This window comes from Vombatus ursinus, unplaced genomic scaffold (genome assembly GCF_900497805.2).
Source record: "Vombatus ursinus unplaced genomic scaffold, bare-nosed wombat genome assembly UNPS02014801.1, whole genome shotgun sequence".
NCBI lineage: Eukaryota > Metazoa > Chordata > Mammalia > Diprotodontia > Vombatidae > Vombatus > Vombatus ursinus.
In genome coordinates, this window is record NW_020954579.1 from 13,233,071 (window position 1) to 13,256,608 (window position 23,538).

Consider the following 23,538-nt stretch of genomic DNA (forward strand, 5'->3'; position numbering starts at 1 on the left):
CTCCCAGCTCCCATGGCTTCCTTCAGGTCCCAGCTCAAATCTTTGCTTCTACAATGAGCCTTTCCCGATCCCCCTTAATTCAAGTACTTTCCCTCTATAGATTAGCTCCAATTCATCCTACTTACAACTTGTATATATTGTACATTTTATACATAATTCTTTTCATGTTTTCTTTCCCATGAGATTGTGAGCTCCTTGAGGGCTGGGAATGGACTATCTTTGTATCCCCAGAGCTCAGCACAGTGGCCTGGCACATAGCAGGCATTTAATAAATGTTTATGGATTGACTAACTGACTCTACTTTCTACAAAGTGGCATTTTGTCTAGAATCGGTATTTAAATGTTAATCATAATTCATTGATGAGGCAACAGCTCTGGAAGAAGATAGGAAAAAATGAGGGGAAAAATCAACTTCTGGGAAAGGTGACTAGTCAGCAAATTAATCATTCATGGCCTATGATTCACTGGCTCTGTTTTTTAAGCAAGCACCATACTTTAATTATATTGCTAGGTTACGGGCCTAGAGAGTCATTTGTGCAGAATAAAAGCTGAGGCCATTTAATAAAAGTCAGGCAACAGAATCTCCCTGTAAACCCTCTTCCATATTATTTTTCTCAATTTAAAACCTTTGGTTATAACAAGCAGCACAGAGTATGAACGTAAAAACATTTCAGATGCTAAAATCAAAAATACACATGGGTTCTCCTCCCAGGTAAATATACAAGATTGAAAACATGATTCTCCACCCTGGAAAAAGGACTTGAAAATATTCAGGACCACTTAGGAGCCTGGATATAGAGCTGAAGAGACTTTAGAGCCCATAGAGTCCAGCCCTCATCATTTTAGGCTTGAGGAAACTAAAGCAGTTAGTCAATAAAGAATTATTAATGTGCCAGGCAGTATGCTAAGTGTTGGGGATGCAAAGAAAGGCAAAAGACAGTCCCTGCTCTCAAGGAGCTCACAAAATAATGGGGGAAAAATATGAAAATAACTATGTACAAATAAGCTATACACAAAGTAAATTGGAGATAACAGAGGGAATTAAGGGGGATAGGAAAAGCTTATTGTGGAAGGTGGGATTTCAGCTGGGAAGCCAGGGGAGCCAGGAAGTGGGGATGAGGAGAGAGCATTCCAGGCAAGGGGATGGGGGATGGGGTAGGGGGCGAGAGAAGTCAATGAAAATGCCCAGAGAATCGGGAGAAATGCCCAGTGAGGAGATGGAGTATCTTGTGAAAGGGATAGCAAGGAGGACAGTGTCACTGCATCACAGAGTGCATGGGGGTAAGAAGTCTGGAAAGGTGAGAGGCTGGGGAGGGAGAGGTTGTGAAAGGCTTTTAACATCAAACATAGGATTTTATATTTGATCCCACAGGCAACTGGGAACCGCCGGAGTGGATCGAGTTGGGGTGAGTGGGAGGAATGATATGGTTAGACCTGCATTATGGGAAAATCACTTTTGCAGCTGGATGGAGGATGGAGTGAAGTAGGGAGAGATCTGTGGTCAGGGAGATCTATCAGAAAGTTACTGAAATAGTCCAGGTACAGAGAAATTAAGTGCCTTGCCTGGAGTCACACAGATGGTAAGCATTTGAGTTACATTTCCTGGCCCTTACAGGTACTGCTAATTTAAGGACACACTTTCCATACTGCTTCCACTTCTTTAAGGACAGACAATTTAAATTTTTAGAAATAGCCTTTGAGGTGCCTGTTCCTTTTCTCTGTATGTCTGGGAGAACATTTGCTGCCTCAGTGGCTTGAGTAGATAAACGTAGTAGAGGGTCAATGTTGATAAATATGTAAACAACCTACCAAGATTCTACAGCTACAGTAAATGTCATGCCCACAAGCCTTGACGTTATCACATTAATGATGCACTCTTGTTCCTGACTTCGGTAAATGCCATGGAGTCTCGCTCGAGTTGGGATAACAGACGCAGATGATTAGAATCAGAATAAATCAAAAGCAAGGCTAAGTGACGCACTCTTTGTGTCTTCTCACATACATTTGGTAGACAATTAATGTGGTACTAAATCAATTATACCACCTGTGGGCTGGCACGTACAATAATATCTGAAGAATAAAAAAGTATCCCTTCTCTAAACTACAGACCCTTCCTCAATGGGCAGCATGAGGCAACTTCAACACTATAATCCTTGAAAAGCTAGTTCTCCAGAACCCTCTCAAGCTTTTCTGATCTAAGCCCTACCCATCCTTCAAAGCCCTTCAAATGCTCTCTCCTCCATGAAGGCCCCTCTAATGTCCAGGAGCAGGAAGTATCTATCAATCATAGAATTTGAGAGCTGGAAGGAACCCTTAGAGACCATTGGAAACTTATAACATTTCCACATTCTACTTTATATTACAATGATGCTTTTACATGTCATACCTCCGCAGCTCGAGTGTAAGACACATAAGAGTAGGGTAGAGTTTGCCTTGGTTTTTGTATCCACCACAGGGCCTAGTATAGCTCCTCACACAAAACAGATTCAAAAATGTGTTGAATGTTGAATAAAAAGCCAAGTCCTGGTGGGGATAAGAAACAGAGGGAGCTGGAAAAAAATTTTTTTAAAATATATATATAAAATGACTTGGACTGACAGAAGACTGTCCAGAGTGTTTTAGCATTTTCATCGAGTCAGTCAACAAATATTTACTAAACACTTACTATGTGCCAGGTACTGTGCGAAGCACAGTAGAAACAAAGAAAGGTACAACCTTAGTTTCTGCATCAAGGAGCTTGCCTTCTAGAGGGGGAGACAACATGCAATCAATTATGTACATATAAGATGTATTCAGAATAGATAGAAAGTAATCTCAGAGGGAAGGTATTAGCAATGTGAACCAAACAGTGGCCCATGAAGACCTAAGATGATAAGGTTCCAGAGAATCAGCTCTTAGGGAGGCCCAATGCAGCTCACCAGATGAAAATGCTAAAACAGTGACACACAATTATGTCTATTTGACAGCTATCTCTAAGGACGTAACCAACCTTCCTTCCTTCCTTCCATCCATCCTTCCTTCCCCCTATTTCACCCAGGCTAATCCCAATCTGGGCCTGTTTGCCTCCCTTAGGAAATCCCATGGCCCTCTGCTCCCACCGGCTAGACTTAGTATGGCCACCTGATTGACTTTGGCTCTAATTCAGATCAAAATTCCCAAACTCAAGAGATCCACCAACCAGGGATTACAGGCATGACCAGCTGGGCGCCTCCTTTTCTAAAATTCTATGACTCCCCCAAAAAAATGTATAACCTCTGACCCAGGGATACCACTACCAGGCTACCCAAGAGAGATCAAAAAAAAGAGAAGGACCTACACACACAAAAATATGTATAACCACTCTTTTTGCAGGGGCAAAAACCAGGAAACTAAAAGGACACCCACCTATTAAGGAATTGCCAAACAAGTTAGAGTACAATGTAATGGAACATGATTGTGCCATAAGAAATGATGAAATGGATAGTTTCAGAGAAAACTGGGAAGACCTCTATGAAATGATAAAAGAGTGAAATGGGCAAAACCAAGAGAACAATTTATACAGTAACAACATTATGAAGAAAAACAACTTGAAAGACTTAGGAGCTCTAACAATGCAATGACAAATCACTATTCCAGAGAACTAAAGATGAAGCACACTCCCCACCTCCTGACTGAGAGGTGATGAACACAAAATGTAGGAGACCCACATTTTTGGACATGGCCAATGAAGGAATTTGCTTTGCCTAATTATGTATATTTGTTACAAGAGCTTTCTCTTTCATTTTTGTTGTTATTCATGGGGGAGTGGGGAGGCAGAGATGGGGAGAGAAAGAAAACAAATGTTTATTGATTGGAAAAAATTATAAAAAATGTTTTTCTAAAAGGATTCTCCAACTCTGAGAAGCCCTATTTCCAATGTTCTGACTTACTTCTTTATTTCAACTAATATGTGATCCATTCAATCATCTCACTCAATTTAATGAATCAAATGAGCTAAGTATGTAATGGCTGTGCAAACCTTGAAACAGAACATCAATGTCAGCTATTATTAATGTCAATGACTTAGGTATTCCTTATCCATGCCTTCTTCCATGGATCCTCCAGAAAAAACACCCGGGGGGGGGCATAGCTAGGTGGTGCAGTGGATAGAGCACTGGCTCTGGAGTCAGGAGGTCCTGAGCTCAAAATCTGGCCTCTGGTGCATAATACTTACCAGCTGTGTGACCCTGGGCAAGTCACTTAACCCCATTGCCTAGCCAAAAAACAAAAACACAAACAAAATACCCAACAACCTGGAGGCCTTCCTCTAGGTCAGGGTCTTTTTTTGGTATTAAGAAAACCCCTCTGGCAGTCTGATGAAGCCTATGGACCCCTTCTCTTTAATTGTTTCTTCTCCCTATCTCACATAGGCTAATCCCAATAATAACAACTACAACAATAACAAAATGGGCCCCTTCTCAGAAGAATGTTTTTAAATGTATTAACTCCTCCTCCTCCAAAAAAAAAAAACCAAACAAACCTAGGATTACAAAGGAAACCAATTGTATTGCAATACAGTTTTCAAACTATGAATAACACAAGTTCATGGGCTGGACTCCAGCTTAACAAGCCTTGTTCTAGGGTGGTTTTTTGACATTGCCTCCAATCTATTCAATCAGAAGGAGTAATTTGCTAACATTCATAGGGAAAATGCCTCAATATACTTAACCACAAAATATTCATATCTGTCCCTGAATTTAGAAATTATTTAAAATCTAATTTCACAGTCCAATTTTTTTCTTAACTCACTCGTGTCCTTGTTTTTTTTTTTAATTCAGACCAATGATCTCATTGGTATAGTAAGATCCCTATAAGGAAAAATTATGCAGATTGATAAAGTAATATACTACTCTATACTAAGATACTACTCCACAACTCTCGGCCTTAGATAGCTGCCTTAGGCCCAGAGAGGTTAAGAGACTTGCCCAGTCACAGAGCCAGTGCCTATATGAATCACAACCAGAACCCAGAAAATTCAGGCTATTCATCTGTAGTCCCTCAATCAAACATGACCAGCTCATCTTTTCTAATTGTACACTTCCTCAAAGATATCTCTCACCTTACTTTCTGAGCACAGGACATCATTAGAAATATGTGACAGAGTCCTTCCCTCCGAGGTCCTTTGAGTCACCCACCCACCTACTTCTCAGGGACTGTGATGTTCTAAGCATTGCAACCTTTCAGTATCATGAAAAGATGGGTCTTCATGGTAGAGAGTAGTTTGGGGTCATTAAAAGCAATACAATTTCTCCAAATGTACTCTCTCCTTCCTTGTCTATTCTGGGTGCACCCGGAATAGTTGTCCAAGACACATGTTGTTCAGCTGCTTTCTGACTCTTCATGACCCCATGTGGGGTTTTCTTGGCAAAGATACTGGAGTAGTTTGCCATTTCCTTCTCCAGCTCATTTTATAAGAAAACTGGGCAAGTAGGGTTAAGTGACTTGCCCAGGGTCACACAGTTAGTAAGGGACTGAGCTTGAATTTGAACTCAGGAAGATGAGCCTTCCTTAATCCAGGCCCAGCATCCTATCCACTGTGCCACCTAGTTTCCCACCCTGATGTACTAACTCAGTAGACTGGTCAGTTAACTCCATGTCACAATCAGGGCAATGGAAATTGTAAATCCATTTAGTTTTTTATGGATTGCTAAATTGTTCTCTTGAATAGTCCTGAATCCCTTTGAGAGGGCCCCATCATGCTCTGAATTTTGATGCAATTATCAATTTCAAACAAGATCATCTGGAAGGCCCCTCCTTCTATAGTAGGAGTTTTTAACCTGGGGGCCTGTGAACTTATCTATTTTTCTTTAATATATATTTTGATAACTGTTATTTCTATGTAGTTGGTTTCCTTTGCAATCAAATGTATTTTACTTTATGCATTTAAAAACATTTTTCAAGAGGGGGTCCCTAGGCTTCTTAGACTGCCAAAGGGGTCCAGGCCACAAAAAAGGATCCACAAGGAATTCTTTTAACATTCAGACTTAGCACAAGTCCACATCTCCTTGTCTTAGGCCTCCCTTGACATTAATTATCATAGAGCTGTGGAACAGGGTTGAGTAATTCATGTACCACACATGTCAATACCCCCATATGGGCAGGCACCTGGCAAACACTTCTACCTTTTGAATTGTGGAGATCATTTAGCAGGGCCTAGGCATTCAACTCTGGCTGAATTTATCAAGGAATTTTATACAACCTTAACATATATGAGAGATTTTTTTAATTACAGGAGAGCCTATGGTCACTTTGCCAAGTTTGCTTTTTTTTTTTTTTTTTGGTAATAAGTAAACACCAACCACAGCAGGCTCTTATTTTATTTAGTCAACTGGGAAACAAAATATATATATATATATATATATATATATATGTGTATATATATATATATATCTTCAAGGTAAAAAAAAAATGCTCGCAAAGACGGTCTTTCTAATAATGGCTTTCCAATATGGTTGGGTGACTTTCTGAACCACAATGTTCAAGAAGAAACACACACCTGTTATGACTGAGCCACAAGTTTCAACTTGAGGAACATATGTCACTTTTTTGCATATTTATTCCCCCAATCAACCAACAAGCATTTGTTAAGCTCCTACTGTGTACTAAGCAGTAGGATAGTCAAAATAAATACAATTCTTGAAGTATTTACTGTTCCCTTAAAGAAAGCTTATTTTCTACTTTGTTGTTTTTTCACTTTGTAGATCCACTATTCTGCAGCTCTTGGCCTTAGAGAGTTGCCTAAGGTTCAGAGAGGTTAAGAGATTTGCCCAGATTCACCGAGCCAGTGTTGGTCTGAATCAGAACCAGAAGTTCTTCCTGACTGCGGTTCAGCTCTCTGTCTGCTATCAGAGCCTCTTACACTGGGTCTGTTTTAAAAAAAAAAAAAGATAATTATATTTCAGTATACTTGGTTTGCTTTGTAATCCTATGTATTTTATGTACTCAAAAATATTAATCTGATATGAACAGACAGTTCTCAGATGAAGAAATTAAAGCCATCTATAGTCATATGAAAAAATGCTCTAAATCACTATTGATTAGAGAAATGCAAATCAAAACAACTCTGAGGTACCACATCATACCTATCAGAATAGTCAACATGATAAAACAGGAAAATGACCAATGTTGGAGAAGATGTGGGAAAATTGAAACACTAATGCATTGTTGGTGGAGTTGTGAAATGATCCAACCATTTTGGAGAGCAATTTGGAACTATGCCCAAAGGGCTATAAAAATGTGCATACCCTTTGACCCAGCAATAGCACTTCTAGGGCTATATCCCAAAGATATCACACAAACGGGAAAAGGACCCACATGTACAAAAATATTTATAGCAGCTCTTTTTGTGGTGGCAAAGAATTGGAAATAAAGAGGATGCCCATCAATTCAGGAATGGCTGAGCAAGCTGTGGTATATGAATGTGATGGAATACTATTGTGCTATACGAAATGATGAACAGGCTGACCTCAGACAAACCTAGAAAGACTTGTATGGTCTGATGCTGAGTGAAGTGAGCAGAACCAAGAGAATGTTGTACACAGTAACAGCCACGTTCTATGATGACTAATATTGATAAACTTAACCCTTCCTGGCAATACAAGGATCTAAGACATCTCCAGAGGCCTTGTGTTGGAAAATGCTATCCACACCCAAAGAAAGAACTATGGAAGCCGAATTGCTAATTTTTTTCTCTTCTGTTGAGTTTTGTTTCCTCTTTCTGATGGTTCCTCCTATTGGTTTTAATTTCTACTTACAACATCACTAATGTGAAAATATGTTTAATATGAATGTAAATGTATAGCCTATATCAGATTGTGCACCGTCTTGGGGAGGGTGGTGGGGAGGAAGGGGGAGAAAAATTTTAAACTCAAAAGCATATGGAAGTGATTATTGATAAATCAAAATAAATTAATAAAAAAAATTTAAAAAACCCCATTAATCTGAGAAGGGCTTTCACCAGAATGCCAGAGGAATTCATGGCATGGAAAAGAGGTGAAGAACCACTGCCCAGTGGTCAAATAACTGTCTGTCTTTTTTAAACACTAGTTATTTTTTCTTTTTTTCTCTTTTCCAGAGCCAAAATTGTTTATATAAATATGTAATGGTTAGCTTTGTTTTATTGAAACACTAGTTATTTTCTTTTTTCCTCTTTTCTAGAGCCAAAATTGTTTATTATAAATTTATAATGATTAGCTTTGTTTTATTGAAATGATATTTTTTCTTTCTTTCCTTTTTCTCAAGTCAAAATTATAATGATTAGCTTTGTTTTATTGAAACACTAGTTATTTTTTCTTTCTTTCCCTTTTCTAGATCCGAAATTGTTTATTATAAATACAGTGATAAGCTTTGTTTTATTGAAACACTAATTCTTTTTCAAAATTCACCACCAAATTCAACATTACTATTCTGTTTCCAAAATCTTGTTTCCCTAGAAGTGTTAACTATATTTTGTTTGCTTACAGATCATTGCTTCAAAGTTCATGCTGAGGAATTCATGTACCATACATGTCAATGCCCGGGAATGGGCAGGCAGGCACCTAGCGGACACACTGCCTTTTGAATTGTAGAGATCATTTAACAGAGCCTAGGTATCTGTGCTAAAGGCTATAATCTGCCATGGAATATCCACAACTTGAGCAATATTATTTAAGATAATTAAAAAAATCCAAGTTCTTCCAACCAGAAGGTAAATAGTTACTACAATTACTCAGCAATGTGTGGCTTAGAACCTATACTTACAATGGCTCCATAACTCAGGGGTTAGAGCACTAAACCAGGAATCAATAGTACTCACTGCGGGCCTTGTTCATATCATTTGTGATAGCTAGGTCAGGGGTGGGGAACCTGTGGCCTTGAGGCCATATATGGTCCTCTAGGGCCTCAAGTGCGGTCCTTTGATTGAGTCCAAATTTTATAGAACAAATCCCCCTTATTAAAAGGCCACAGGTTCCCCACCCCTGAGCTAGGTGAACAGAGCACAGGACCTGCAGTATGGAAGACCTGAATTCAAATCCAACTTCAGTCACTTCCTAGGTATGTGACCCTGGGCAGGTCACTTAACCTCTGTCTGCTTCAGTTTCTTCTGTAACATGAAGATAATAATAGCACCTACCTAATATGATTATTGTGAGGATTAAATGAGACAGTATTTGGAAAGCATTTTGCATATTTTAAAGCGATACCTATATATTACTCCCCCACACCCAGAGAACAGTCAGTGACTCTGACCCAGTGCAGTCAGATGCAAATAGTTTCCAAATAGCTATGGGAATGTTTTTAAAAGGAAAAAACAGATCAATAAGACACTTAAATTTCTAAAGTGGTTTCACAGGTGCCCCCCTGAAGTTTTACAAGGATCACCAACCCCTACACTGAACTGTTTAAAATCTTAACTCCTAAGAGGTACATAAACCCCATAATACCAAGAGACCTCCAGCAAAAGAACATAGAATTAGGCCTAGTATGACACCACCTTCAACACTGCTGGAACCCAGAAACCATTTGCCTGTGAAAATGCTTTCCTACCTACTGTTTGTGCTAACTCACCAAAGTTTTGGAGGGTTTGGAGTTTTTTGAGGTTTGTTTTGCTTTTTTGAAAAAGGATTCGGGGCAGCTAGGTGGCTCAGTGGATAAAGCACCGGTCCTGGATTCAGGAGGACCTGAGTTCAGATCCGGCCTCAGACACATAACACTTCCTAGCTGTGTGACCCTGGGCAAGTCACTGAACCCCATTGCCTAGCCAAAAAAAGAAAAAAAAAAGAAAAATGATGACGACAGTTTGGAACATTTCCACAAATGAGAATGAATGAGCTGGCAGACTTGCTAATCGTCCTATACCCACTAAGGACAAAGTTGTCAGCTTCTCCAGGAACAGGGATCTGGAAAGTGAGGCCCAAGGAGAAAGAAGAAATGGAGGTACCAGCTGAGGCAGTGGAAAGTTGGCCTGTTTCTAGCCTAAGACAAAGCTGTCTTTCAAGGGGTCTTCATCACACAGTGCTTTGTACTCAGTACAAATACAGATGCTTAGGGTAGCTAGGTAACCCAGTAGACAGAGTACTAGCCCTGAAGTCAAGAGGACCTGAGCTCAAATCTGGCCTCAAAAACTTACTAGCTATATGATCCCGGGCAAGTCACTTAACCACATTGCCTTTAAAAAAAAAAAAAAAAGCAGTTGTTTGTGACGGGTATCGATTAGGCTCCAGGTCATTCTTCCCCCTTTTTGAAATTCAGTATCTATTTCACAGCCTTCCTGTCATCTTCAACCTTTGACTTAATACTAGAAACCTCACCATACCCTCCCAGTTCAAGTTCCTTAAGATCCCCCCTTCAGTGTACCTCAGCCATATACAGAGATGGTCAGTCAGTCAGTCAATAAGCATTTATTAAATAATTACCATACGCCAGGCACAATGCTAAGCACTGAGGATGAAAAGAAAGGCAAAAACACAGTCTTTGCCCTCAAGGAGCTTAAGTTATCCTTGAACTCACTATTCCACCTCCATGATCAAGAATGCAGAAATTCCTTTATTTGACCCTTTATTGCTGTTGTTTAGTTGCTGCAGTCACATCCAACTCTTCATGACCCCATTTGGGGTTTTCTTGGCAAAGATACTGGCGTAGTTTGTCATTTCTTCTTCTAATTCACTTTTACAGATGAGGAAACTGAGGCAAATGGGATTAAGTGACTTGCCCAGGGTCACACAACTACTAAGTGTCTGAGGCTGGATTTGAACTCAGGAAGATGTCTTCCTGATTCCAAGCCCAGTGCTCTACCCACTGAGCAACATTTTCCTGGGTCTCATTTCGCCTAAACCTATTTTATTTTCCTCCCTGTCTCCCTACTCTTTAGTATTCTCCCAGATCATTACTCCCTTTCCATTTTTGATACCCATAGTTAACCAGTTCCATGTTACACTCTCCTGTACTCTTAAAAACCTCCCTCCATCCCCAAATCTTGTCCTATCACCACTCTTGCCTTGCCAAACCCCAATCCTGGATTATTCTCACCACCTACTTCTCCCCCTCCTACTCATATGCTACTGAATGGCAAAGGGAATCATGCAACCAGGCTCACTGGGTACACTAAAAATTGATGTCCTCTAATCTCAATTGATACAAAGCAGTCCTTGCACTGCTCCCTCAATTAATTCTCTACTCTAACAAAGGCTGTTCCAGACTAGACCTTCTCTTCTCAAGCCTCCCACATTTCTCTCTCCACTCTCCCAGCAAAAGCCTTCACCCCATATTTTACTAAGGAATTGGAGGTAACTCATTTTGAGCTCACTCTCCCCAACTGGACATCTCAAAACCCCTTGACAACATCCCTCATTCTCTCCTTTCCCTCTACTACTGACGAAAAGGTGGCCCTTCTCCTTGCCAAGGCCTACCCCTCTACTTAGGATCACAGATTTAGAGCTGAAAGAGAATTCTGAGGTAGGTTAGCCCACTTGCCCATGGTCACAAAGGGACAGAGCCCAAATTAGAACCCAGGTCCTCTAACTTCAGGTCGGTACTCTTTTTCCCAAGCTGCACTCCTACCCTATCCCACTTCCCCTACTATCTCCTGTAACAGCTTGCTCCCAAGATCATCCCCTCATTCTTCTTGCTTACCCCTGACCTGCTGTCTACACTGAAGCCTCCTCCATCCTTAAAAATCTTCACTGGACCTTATCATATCTTCCAGATATCAGCCTTTATTTCTCTTCCCTTTTACAAACACCTAGAAAAAAACGAACAAACAACTATCTGTATTTCCTCTCCTCCTACTCTCTTCTTAACTCTCAGTATTCAACTGAAAACATTCTCCCTAAAATTACTAATGATCTCAAATGATAAATGCAATGGCTTTGTCTCAATCCGGTACAAATCCATGTTTTTTTGACCTCTCTGAAGCATTTGGCAGTGAAGACCACCCTCTCCTCCTGGGTCTCCTGGGTATGCTCTCCTCTCTCCGTTGTCATGACAATGCTCTCTGATTACCCTCCTACCAGCCTGATGGCTCCTTCTCTATTTTGCTAGATCATTTTCTATATCCCACACCCCAAAGCCCTATCTCTTTTTCCACCTTATCAATTATAATTTCTATGCAGATAATTCCCAGATCTCTATATACAATCCTACTCTCACTCTCTCCTGAGCTCCAGTCCCAGCATCAATAGGTGGCTAGTGGACATCTGCAACTGGATGTCTGCAGGCAGCTTAAACTGAACATGTACAATCTAGAATCCTTTATCTTTCATCCCAAACCACTCCAGCTGGGGGTCAAGTAAATATAGTAGGGGGCCTGGATGGAGTCAGGAAGACCTGGGTTCAAATACAGCCTCAGATACTGTATCACCTTGGGCAAGTCATTTAACCTTTTATTGCCTCAGTTTCCTCAACTGTAAAATGGGGTTGTTGTAAGAATCAAAGGAAAGTTTCTGGCACACGGTAAGTGCTATATAAATGCTTATTCACTTCCTTCCTCTCATTTCCTATTTTTGTAGAGAGTAATACTATTATTCCAGCCTACAGGTTTCCACCCTTCGAATAATCTATAAAAAATTCCTCATTCTCCCTCACCCCACATATCCAATCAGCTGACAAGTCTTGTAAATTCTCCCTCCACGATATTTTTCACCCATCCCCCTTCTCTCCAGTCACAAAGCCACCACCCTCATTTAGACCCTTCTCACCTGGAGCCTTCGACTAGGTTTCCCTATCTAGTCTCCTCTCTCTCTAATCCAACCAAACTGGCTTTCTTTCAGTTCCTCACACGTGACACAACACCTATCTCCTAGATTTGTACAGGCTGTCCTTCAAGTCTGAAATAGATTCTCTCCTTACCTGTGCTTATTAGTGCCAGGGCTGCAGTAAGGAAGACTCATCTTCCTCTGTACATATCTGGCCTCAGACACTTACTAGTTGTGTGACCCTGGGCAAGTCACTTAACTCTGTCTGCTTCAGTTTCCTCACCTGTAAACTGAGCTGGAAAAGGAAATGGCAAACCACTCCTGTATCTTTGCCAAGAAAACCCCAAAAAGGGGTCACAGAGGACATGACTGAAAACAAAAACAATTAAACAATAAAAATTAGAACCAACCTCCAGTTTTTTCAAAGCTTGGTTCAAGCTTGGATCCTACACTTTTCCTGTAGTCTACTTTTGTAACATCTCTCAACTACACCCCCTTCTCTCGTCCAACACTGCCACCACCCTGATATAGGTCCCCCCACCTCACATCTGCACTGCTTCAGTAACTTGCTGGTTGGTCTGCCTGCCTCAAGTCTCTCTCCGCCTCGGAATATATTCTCCATGTGGCTGCCAAAGTGATCTTCCTAAAGTGCAAGTCTGACCGTGTCATTCCTCCTATTCCCCTACTTAGTCAACTCTAGAGGCTTCCTATCACCCCAGCATCAGATGTAAAATCCTCTGTTGGGCATTCAAAGCTCTTTATGGCCTGGCCTCTCCTACCATTCCAGTTTTCCTATACCTTACCTACCCCCATATACTCTGCAATCCAGCGGCAGTGACCTCCTAGTTGTGCCTCACACAAGACACTCCATCTCATGACTCCAGTCATTTTACATGCTTGGACCTCTCTCCCTCCTCATCTCTACCTCCTGGCTTCCTTTGAGTCTCAGCTAAAGTCCCACTTTCTGCAACAAGCCTTTCTGGTCCTCTTTAATCTTAGTGCCTTTACTCTGTCGATTATTTCCAACATCCAAACAATAGCTTGTTTGTACATACTTGTGTGGATGTCGTCTGCCCCATTAGACTGTGAGCTCTTTGAGGACAGGGGCAGTCTTTTGCCTTTCTTTGTATCCCCAGGATCAGCCAACACAGTGCATCTAACATAGTAGGCCAGTTTTTGTTATTCAGTCAAGTCCAACCCTTCATGACCTCATTTTGGATTTTCTTGGCAAAGATACTGAAGTGGTTTGCCATTTCCGTCTCCAGTGAAACCATTTTGTCAGGCAATCAGAGGTTAAGTGACTTGCCCAGGGTCACACAGCTAAAAAGTGTCTGAGAACTCAGGTCTTCCTGACTCCTGACCCATTACTCTACCCACTGAGCCATTGGTTGCCTCTAGTAGGTGCTAAATAAATAGTTTTTTGACTTGATAATTCCAGTCGTTGTCACACACTCACACACACACACACACATTATCCTGTATGCTTATGTACGTACATACTTCCCTCATAGAATGCAAGTTCCTTGAGGTCAGGGGATGATTCATTTTTGTCTTTGTATACACAGTGTCTGGCACTTAGGATCAAAGATGTTGTGTTGGAATGGGTTTCAGAAGCCATCTGGTTCAATGAGGAACTGAGATCTTGGAAAGCTAAGTGACTTATCCAAAGGTCCCATAGATAGTATATGCCAAAGGTAGGACTCCAGAGCCAGAACTCTTCCCACTGCCCTAGAAAGCACTTAGTAGGTACCGAAGAACAGCTTGTTGACTGATAGCACCTTCTGAAAAAAGACTTGTTGAATTGGACTCATTACCTGGGAGGTGGAGTCAATCTCCTGTTTAAACAAATCAACCAGTTCATTTGGTCTCCCACCCCCCCACCCCCCCCAAAAAAACAACAACAAAGGGCAAAGTGACCCTCGGGCTAACTAGGTAAGTAGCATATGGGAACGACACTAATATCCTTCAGGCTTCCTCCTTCGGTTAAGTAAGTTCGGTAAGGGTCCTTCCGGAGCTCCCTTCCTACAAAACGGAGCAGGGCCTTTCCCAGACTATTTCCAAATTGCCAACGGCCCAGCAAAGTGGAGTTCCCGGCTCCACAACTTCCTCCTTATCCCTCCTAGAAACCTCGGCCAGACGGGCGTTTCCCCGGAGCAGAGAGACCCCGAAAGGGAGTGGGTGGCAAGCACCTGGGCTTGGACTCTGGCCTCTGTACGGGAAAGGAAGGCAAACCAGAAGGGGCAGCGACCTGGCCGAAAGGTTCCCTGAACCTGCCCCAAGTCATTCCTCCCTCGCACCTTCCTGGCAGTTCCCGATCTCTGTGCACAGCCCCCCGCTCTCCGATCTCCCGAGCGCATAGCCCCCGCTTTCAGCTCTCCAAGGCGCACAACCCCAGCTCTCCACTCCCAGGGGTTTGCCACCTCCCGCTCTCAGCTCTCCGGGACGCACCGTCCCCAGTTCTCGGTTCCCCCGGGCGCACCGCTCCTGTTCTCTGCTGTCCGGAACGCACGGACCCCGCTCTTAACTATCCCGGGCGAGCTCCCGGCCTGGGCCCTAGCCTAGATTCGATCGCGGAGTGGGGTGGGGGGGACCCTCCTGTCAATCACCCGATCATTCGTCAGCTCACTCACCCCGGGACCAGGCAGGGGCAAGAGCAGCAGCGCCAGCAGCTGCAGGAGCCGGCGCAGGGGGACCGGCATGGATGCGGGCTCGCCTCTTCCTCCGAGAGGGCAGTGCGGGCGGGTGGGTCAGGGTGTCCGGAGCTACGGCAGCACAGCAGCTTCTCCGGTTCAGAGGACACAGGGCTGGCTCACCGGTGGCGACTCCTCCATCCTCGGCCCAATGTGCGCTGTGTCCGGGGCGCTTCTTCCTGTCTGGGCGGAGCCGAACAGCTACCGCCGGCTCCTGCTCCTCCTCCCACTCTTTTTCCCTCCCTCCTGCTTATTCCTGGTGCTAGGCATTGCAGCCCTGGGCCCTTGGGTGGACTGGACAGCCCCCGGTTGCGTGTCGCAGCACTGTCAGGCCTCGGTTACTTTTATGGAGAAAGGTCGGGATTAAGAGCCTCCTTTCCCCACTGCCACGTATACAGAGCCAAGTCTTGACTTGAGCGGCCCCTTGGGGCAGCTGAGTTCAAGGGCGAATCTTACTAGGGGTACCTCCAGGGGTTGAATCAATTCTCCATCTGAATATATTCTGAGATATATATCTATATCTATATAGATATAGATATATAGATAGACAGATAGATATGTATGTATATGTATATGTACATGTATATGTATATGTATACATATATATATATATATATATATATATACATCTGATCTGGGATATAGTCCTCCCCATCCTCCAGGACTGGTAAGAGCGCTGGCCTAAGAGACTTGGGTTCAAAAGATGACCCTAAAGCCGAACTAGCTTTGTGTCAGAAGTTCCCTCAACCTCGGTTTTTTGAACAGCAAAATGAGAAATTTGGACTGGAAGATTTCTACAGTCCCTTCTAGTTCTTATATTCTAGGTTTACTTCCCTTCTCTCATCTTCCTTTCTTTTTCCCTTCCCCTTCTATTTCTTTTCTCCCCTTTCCCCCCTCTCTTCTCTCTTTTCCTCTCTTCTTTCCCTTAGGCTCTAAATCCCAAGATCCCGTTGATGCCCCTTCTATTAATTTTGCAATATTCCACCCAGTCCACCCACATCTACCAGAAACATATTCTGCCCCTACTTAATACCTTCCTCCTTAGTCTGACTTCGGTATAACTTGGCTTCCACAATGGCTGCTCCTACACAGCTGTCTTCCCCATGCAGTTTCCTATTTCCTGGACTTTTTTCCCTATGCAGACTGATGAAGGATATAAATGAGAGAGCTAGGGATTTACTGGGAAGGAAGAGAGTCAAGCTTAAACTGAAACTGAAATTGTACTTCTCCCCAACCCTGTACCCTTAGTCACTCCCCCTAAAACTAGGATCAGAGGATTGGAGGTCAGAGATGGGTCAGATAGGTCAGAGGACCAGAGGTCTAGAGATGGAAGGAACTTCAGAGACCATCCAGTCCAACCGCATTTTACAAATGAGGAAACTAAGAACTAGGGAGATTAAGAGCCTCAGTCAGGGTCACATAACCAGCAAGCGTCTGAGGTCGGATTTGAACTCAGGGCTTGCCGGCTCCAAGTCTAGCACTATGCCCCCTGTCTGACCAGTTGAATAAATGAAACGAATGAATGACAAATCATATTTAAGTACCTACCCTCTTCCAAACACTGTCCTAGGTGCCAAGGATGCAAATACAAAAGACAGTCCCTGTCTTTAAGGTGCTTACATTTCTAACAGGGGGAAACAACCCATATAGGGGAGTGGTGGCCCGGGAAGAGGGTTTTTGGTCTGGGGAGCTGAAGAATGGTGTATGGAACCATAGGACAGTCTGTTGTCATGCCTTCCTTGTTATGCCATAAAGCAATGGTAGAATCAGATTAATGACTATTCCCAGAGCAAAGAGTATACAGGGGAAAGAAGGGATGTGCTCATGATAGCCAAGCAGATGTCAAAATGTCAGGAATGGATAGATGTGAAGCATAGTCTGCAGCAGGCTAAATATAGTGGGTTAGGTGAGTTTGTATTCACTTGCCAATTAGAATGGCTCAGAACCTGGTAGAGCTCCAGAACTGGGTGTTTTAACTAAGGGTTGGGAGAAAGGGGAAAGGGAGTACGGTATCATGGATTGTGGAGATCTGGTCCGAGGATACTAGTACAGTGAGGAGAGTGAGGCAACAGCAAGGCAGATTGTAAGATGTCATTTCTTGGCAATGACTAAGTGATCAGGTCTCTCTTCTACTTCTAAATGTATGATTCTACGACACTTTCCTTTTGAGATCAACTGCACCACAATATAATAGCTAGCACACACACAGCTCTTTAAGGTTTTGCAAAGCACTTTACAAATATTATATTATTTCATCCTCACAACAACTCTAGGAGACAGGTGCTATTATTATCTCCATTTTACAGATGAGGAAACTGAGGCAGACAAAGGTTAAGTTACTTGCCCAGAGTCACACAGCTAATAAATATCTGAGGCTAAATTTGAACTCAGGTCTTCCTGAGAACTTCAGGTCTAGCATTCTATCCACTCTTTCCACCCAGTTGCCCACATCTAATATGTAGCTAAGTACATCAAATTACAATGTAGTCCATGAAATATTTTAAACCACAAGAAGGCTTCTGATGCCAATTCTCCTCTATGGAGGACTTATGGATGAGAATCAGGAAGAAAAGCAAGCAAGTATGGGTTGCATTCTGTCCCTGTAAAGGGAGTTCACACACAAAATTTGCTAGCAAAAAAGGTTTCCCATTGGGAGAAAGATCTTTTTCTTTCATGGTTCTTTGGGGCATTTTCTCTATCAGTCATTTTTCTCCCTCTCCAACTCAGATCAACCAACTCAATCCAACAACCATGAACTACTGACATGGGGGCCCAATGTCATGAGCTTGGGATATAGATTGAGTCAAACCTTTTGATCAGCTCCTGAACTACCTCTGTGACCTTCAGCTTATCACAGTTTCCTTAGCTATACAATGAGGGGGACTGAGTGATCTGAAAGTTCACTTCTGCCTCCAAATTCCATAGCCCTTCATCAGAGATTATAAACAAACAAGAAATAATAATGCAAAACTAACCATATGTATTGTGTGAGATTTTTTATGTGACATTTGCACAGATGGTCATTCTGAAGATGTCATGTGTAGTCACACTACTGTCTGAGACTAATGGCTTGTAGCTTTTCCCTTGCAGGGTTTATTGAAGGACTGGTTGTCACCAAATTATTAGAGACAATAGAGAATAACAGTTTGGATCTCTAGGAAGGTGTTCTACATTTGTGGTCAGGGGATCTGGGTTCGATTCCTGGCTCTCCTACTCATTATCTGCGTAGCCTTGGGCTAATTGTTTTTCCTCTTTGGCTCAGTTCCCTCATCTTGTAAAATGAAGGGGTTGAATTAAGATGATTTCTGATATCCCTTCCAGCTCTAAATCTATGGTCCTACCATCTTTTTTGTAAGCCTTCAGGAAGGTGGGAGGTGAGGGGGCCAGAGAAACATGGTATACATTATGAACCATAGGTGTGCTGAAGGAAAGAGAATGTTACAGTTTTTAGATTTTAACTCACATCCAGTGACAACAATGACAAAAGAAGGGAAAGTAAATACTAGAGGAAAAAGAAAGGCACACTAATACATTGTTGTGGGGCTGTGGCTTTTTCTAACCATTCTGGAAAGCAATCTAGTATTATGTTAAGAAAGTAACTAGAATGTTCATACCCTTTTATCTAGAAATCAAATTGCTAGGCATGTATCCTCAGAGGTTAGAGACAGAAAGAAAAGTCACATGTACACCAAAAATATTCACAGAACTACTTTTTGTGGTAGTAAAGAATCTGAAATAAAGGAGATGCCCATCAATTGGGGACTGTCTAAACAAATTATGAGATGGGATTATAATGCATTATTACTGAGCCATAAAAAATGATGAATATGAAGAATTCATAAAAACATGAGAAGACATAGGCACTAATGCAGAATGAGGCAAACAGAACTAGGGAAAATATACACATGATGACAACAATGAATGGAAACAACAGAAACAAAAAATAAATTAATGATGTATAATTTATAAGGACTAAGCTTGTCTCTAATGAAGAGAAGAGAAAATTCCCTTTGGGGTCTTTGGAGGTGGAACACTGCATATACTGGTTGACATAATGTATTGTTCAGTTTAACTGAACTGTATTTTTTTTCTTTTCCTTTTTTATTCTTTGTTTCAGAGGATGGTTTTCAGAGAGGGAAAACAGGGAGGGATATATTTGAAAATGGAATTCCCTTCTTCATTTCCTTCTCCAGTTCATTTTACAGATGAGGAAACTGAGGCAAGCAGGATTAAGTGACTTGCCCAGGAAGCGTCTGAGGCCAGATTTGAACTCAGGAAGATGAGTTTTCCTGACTTCAGGCCAGTGCTCTATCCACTGTGTCACCTAGCTGCTATTTGGAAATGAAGGTGATAGAAAAACAAAAGATAGCAATATTAATTTTTTAATCTGTAAAAAAGAAAAGAAGTGTTATTTGCAAATCAGTTGAAAAAATAGAAAGTGGTACTTATACCCTCTATTTTTACCTTGTCAGGTGGTTACATGAGATTCCCAGGGTACAGTACAGTACAAGTGTTGGAATTGGGAAAGATAACCAAAAAATATGGAGACTTGATCAAATGTCCAACGTATCCACCTCATGGATCAATTTAGATGCACCCATAAAGAATGGAGGTGCCCAAATTAAATTAAAATCTATACAGAGCTTCTGATTACTACCCTCCCTCCCTCCAGGGCACATAGCAATGCTGATAACCCCAAAACATCAATTAAGAGTAAAATAAATCTAAGCAAACATGAGGTCTGTGGTTACATTCATTTTAATAAGAGTTTGCAAGCAAGGATATATGTAAATGGAGACCCTGGCACAGTGTAGCCCTGCTTTGAGATGATTTTAAGTGAATAGGCTCCATATGCTAATAGGGAATTCCATCATTCCTGAGCAATCCAGTCATATATACCTAAAGAAGCCTGAAGCAAACAAGCTGGGAGTTAATTTTTTAATTATTACCTTGCCCAGCTTGCAAGCTGAGAACAAGACCCTATGAGGTCAGAGTATGGTACTCAAAGAGAAATGTGAATGATGTAGGCCCCTTTAAGATACCCTTCTAACCCTCCTTGCCACTAGTCCACCACATTCCACATTTGTTTGGGGTTTTTGTTGTTGTGTTTTCCCCCCCTCCTTAAAAAGGTTACTAGAGTTCCTAAGGAGAAAATTCGAGAATTTTCTCCTTAGGAACTCTAGTAACCTTTTTCAGATTAAAATGTCACTGTAACCTGACCATAAGCACCACCGATGGAACACATGGAAGGGGTGCCTCAGTCAAAGTCATAAATCAGATTTGAACATCCAGGAAAGAAAATGCTGAATAATAGAGTCTCCATCAGGTGAATTAAAGTTGAACTGGCACAGATTTGTCCAGATTGGCAGGATTTCTACAATTCGACATTCTCAGTGAATCAGTGGTCGAGTGGGATGGGATAATGAGCATGACTGTTCAACCACTCACATTTCCATGCCCTATCCCCCAATCCCCACTATTGACTGATTCATTGCCTAAATTGGGAGGAAAGTCTCCTGGGTCCTCAGCTGCTTTCCTGGTCTTTTCATATGTAAATGAGTTACTCAAAGCTTCATATTCTTTAGAAGGTAAGAATGAGCCAACTCCAAATTTTAAATCATTTATTAGGTATGAAATGATACTAAAACATGAGACTGCCCTTTGTAAAGCAAAACTGCAGTCTGAAAAGGATGGGATGTACCTTTCATCAGAATTTCTCATCTACCCAACAGAATTGATCTTAAACCTTGGCTTCACTTTCCTAGGTAACGGACAGGTTTTCCCAGGTAATGATTTTGTTATTGTTGTCTGACTCTTTGTGACCCCATTTGGGTTTTTTGTTTTTTTTTTTTGTCGTTGTTGTTTTGTTTTGGCGGAGATATTGGAGTGGTTTGGCATTTCCTTCTCCAGCTCATTTTGCAGATGATGAAATTGAGGCAAACAGGGTTAAGTGACTCATCCAGGGTCACACACCTAGCTAAGTGTCTTAGGTCAATTTTGACCTCAGTCTTCTTGACTGCAGACCCAGTACTCCATCCACTGCGCCACCTAGCGGCCCTTGGCAGGTACTGTATTTCAATAAAGGATCATACTCATAATCCTATTCCAAAGTCACAACATTGCTTCCTAGTACTCAGGCCAAACCATAACCTATTGTATAGTTATTGAGTAACACAGCTCCTACTGGACTCTGGAATCCCTTGATATGGGCAGGCAACTGTGCCTACAGCAAATTCAGTGGAGTAGAAAGTGTGGGAGTGGTAAAGAACAATCACATAGCAGACACTCCTCCAATAAATATCATCTCATTAAAAGGGGTTGGCCTGACACCTTGAGACTGCCATGATGCACCCCATGCCTTAAAGATCCTGAAAGGGAATCCTCACAGTAAAGATGTACATTGGGGCAGATAGGTGGCGCAGTGGATAGAGTACTGGTCCTGGAGTCAGGAGGACCTGAGTTCAAATCAGACCAAACACTTCATATTTACTAGCTGTGTGACCCTGGGCAAGTCACTTAACCCCAATTACCTTAAAAAAGATTTTTTAAAAAGATGTACATTGATTTTGGCACATGGGAAAGGTGCTATTTATATTATTTTAGCTCTGATTCCAAGTTTAGTGTCAGATATTTGAATTATAAGCAGGTATGTTGTTGTTCGGCCTTCGTTTTCACAGTGGACCAATGGCATCACAGAGAGATGTCTTCACTTGCAAGAGAATTGGATTTAATTGAGGCAGAGTTGTACAAAGTCCTCAGCCTCACTCTCACTTCCAAAGTCACTGAAGTACAGTGGCAAGACAAAGGTCAGGATGCCTGCTGAAGGCCTGGGATGCAGTGGATGACCTTGGCATCTTTGATGTCTGACCAAGCTCTAAGATTTCCACAGTGCTGACGTCAGCTGCCTTCATGGTCATAGGAACAAACTGTTCTCATCTGCCCACTCCACTGGGGGAAGTCTTCTCATGCTTGGGGTAGACGTCCCTCTACCTCACCGACGGGTTTGAGGTCTTTCGATTACCCTCAACCTGGTTTAGCCTGTCTGCCGAGGCACTAGCAATCAAGTCAGATGATTGCAGGCAATGTCTGACTTAGGCCAGTCTGGTACTTCAGATTCGAATTAGAAAGAAACATGCTTATAAATTATCTAACAACTAACAAAAAGAGGCTTACCTATTCATAGCATGGAAAGGATACTTAGCAAGGATACAGCACTGGTTCAAGTAGAAGTAGTTCCTCTTGTCTCCATATATAAATGCATCAGGTCAATAGGGTATAATGTGGTTCGTCCTTCATAATCAAAGAGGATCAATGATATCATGATGTTAGGGTTAGGGTTCAACTGTGGCTTATCAGATCAATACTAGCTCAGAAGCCTCTATCACAGGTCAGGCAAAAATAGTCCATATGAACATTTGGAATGGAGATGTCTCTAAATTTGCACATCTCATGCTTTTTTTTTGAGCTGCTGCAAATCTGCTTTGCTCATAGAGCATAACACCTTCTTTGATGTGGACATACCATGCTGGGTGGTCCTGTGCCAGTGTCTCCCATGTCTCACAGTGATTCCAGCGTCCTTTTACAGAAGATTATTTATTTTATTCTGAACTTAAAAAATAAAACAAGCATTTCCATAACAGTAGGATTTTAAAAAGATGATTGTACATGAAAGTGTAAATCTATTATAAATAACTTGTTATTCCTTCTAAATGAATAATAAAGTTAGGATGTAACTCTTTTTTTTTTTATATTCCCTCCCCACCCTAGAGATGGCTACTATTAGACACACACATACACACACACACATAACATATAGAATATGTAAAACCATTCTATACATACTTCTGTTTATCAGTTCTTTCTCTGGATGCAGACAGCATCTTCCTTCATAGGTCCTTTGTAGTTAATTTTAGTATTCATAATAATTTATAAAAGATACTGGAATGGTTTGCCATTTCCTTCTCCAGCTCATTTTACAAATGAGGACTCTGAAGCAAACAGGATTAAGTGACTTGCCCAGGGTCACATAGCTAGTAAGTGTCTGAAGCCAGATTTGAACTCATGAAGATGAGTCTTCCTGCCTACAGCCTCAATGCACCACCTAGACCCAAAGGACTGAGTCCCAGATCTTAACACTCTTATCCATGTGGTGGATGACG

The 23,538-nt window shown here is 41.8% G+C and overlaps 1 protein-coding gene across 1 annotated transcript in view; it reads right to left on the reverse strand.

The window, feature by feature from the left end:
- Window positions 1-15,551, reverse strand: part of ERN1 (endoplasmic reticulum to nucleus signaling 1) — a 123,987-nt gene extending 108,436 nt beyond the window's left edge. The window contains exon 1 of the mRNA XM_027873101.1: window positions 15,320-15,551. Coding sequence (XP_027728902.1) covers window positions 15,320-15,388 — 69 coding nt within the window. The 5' untranslated portion in view covers window positions 15,389-15,551. The remainder of the gene's footprint in view (window positions 1-15,319) is intronic.
- Between the last annotated feature and the right edge of the window lie 7,987 nt (window positions 15,552-23,538).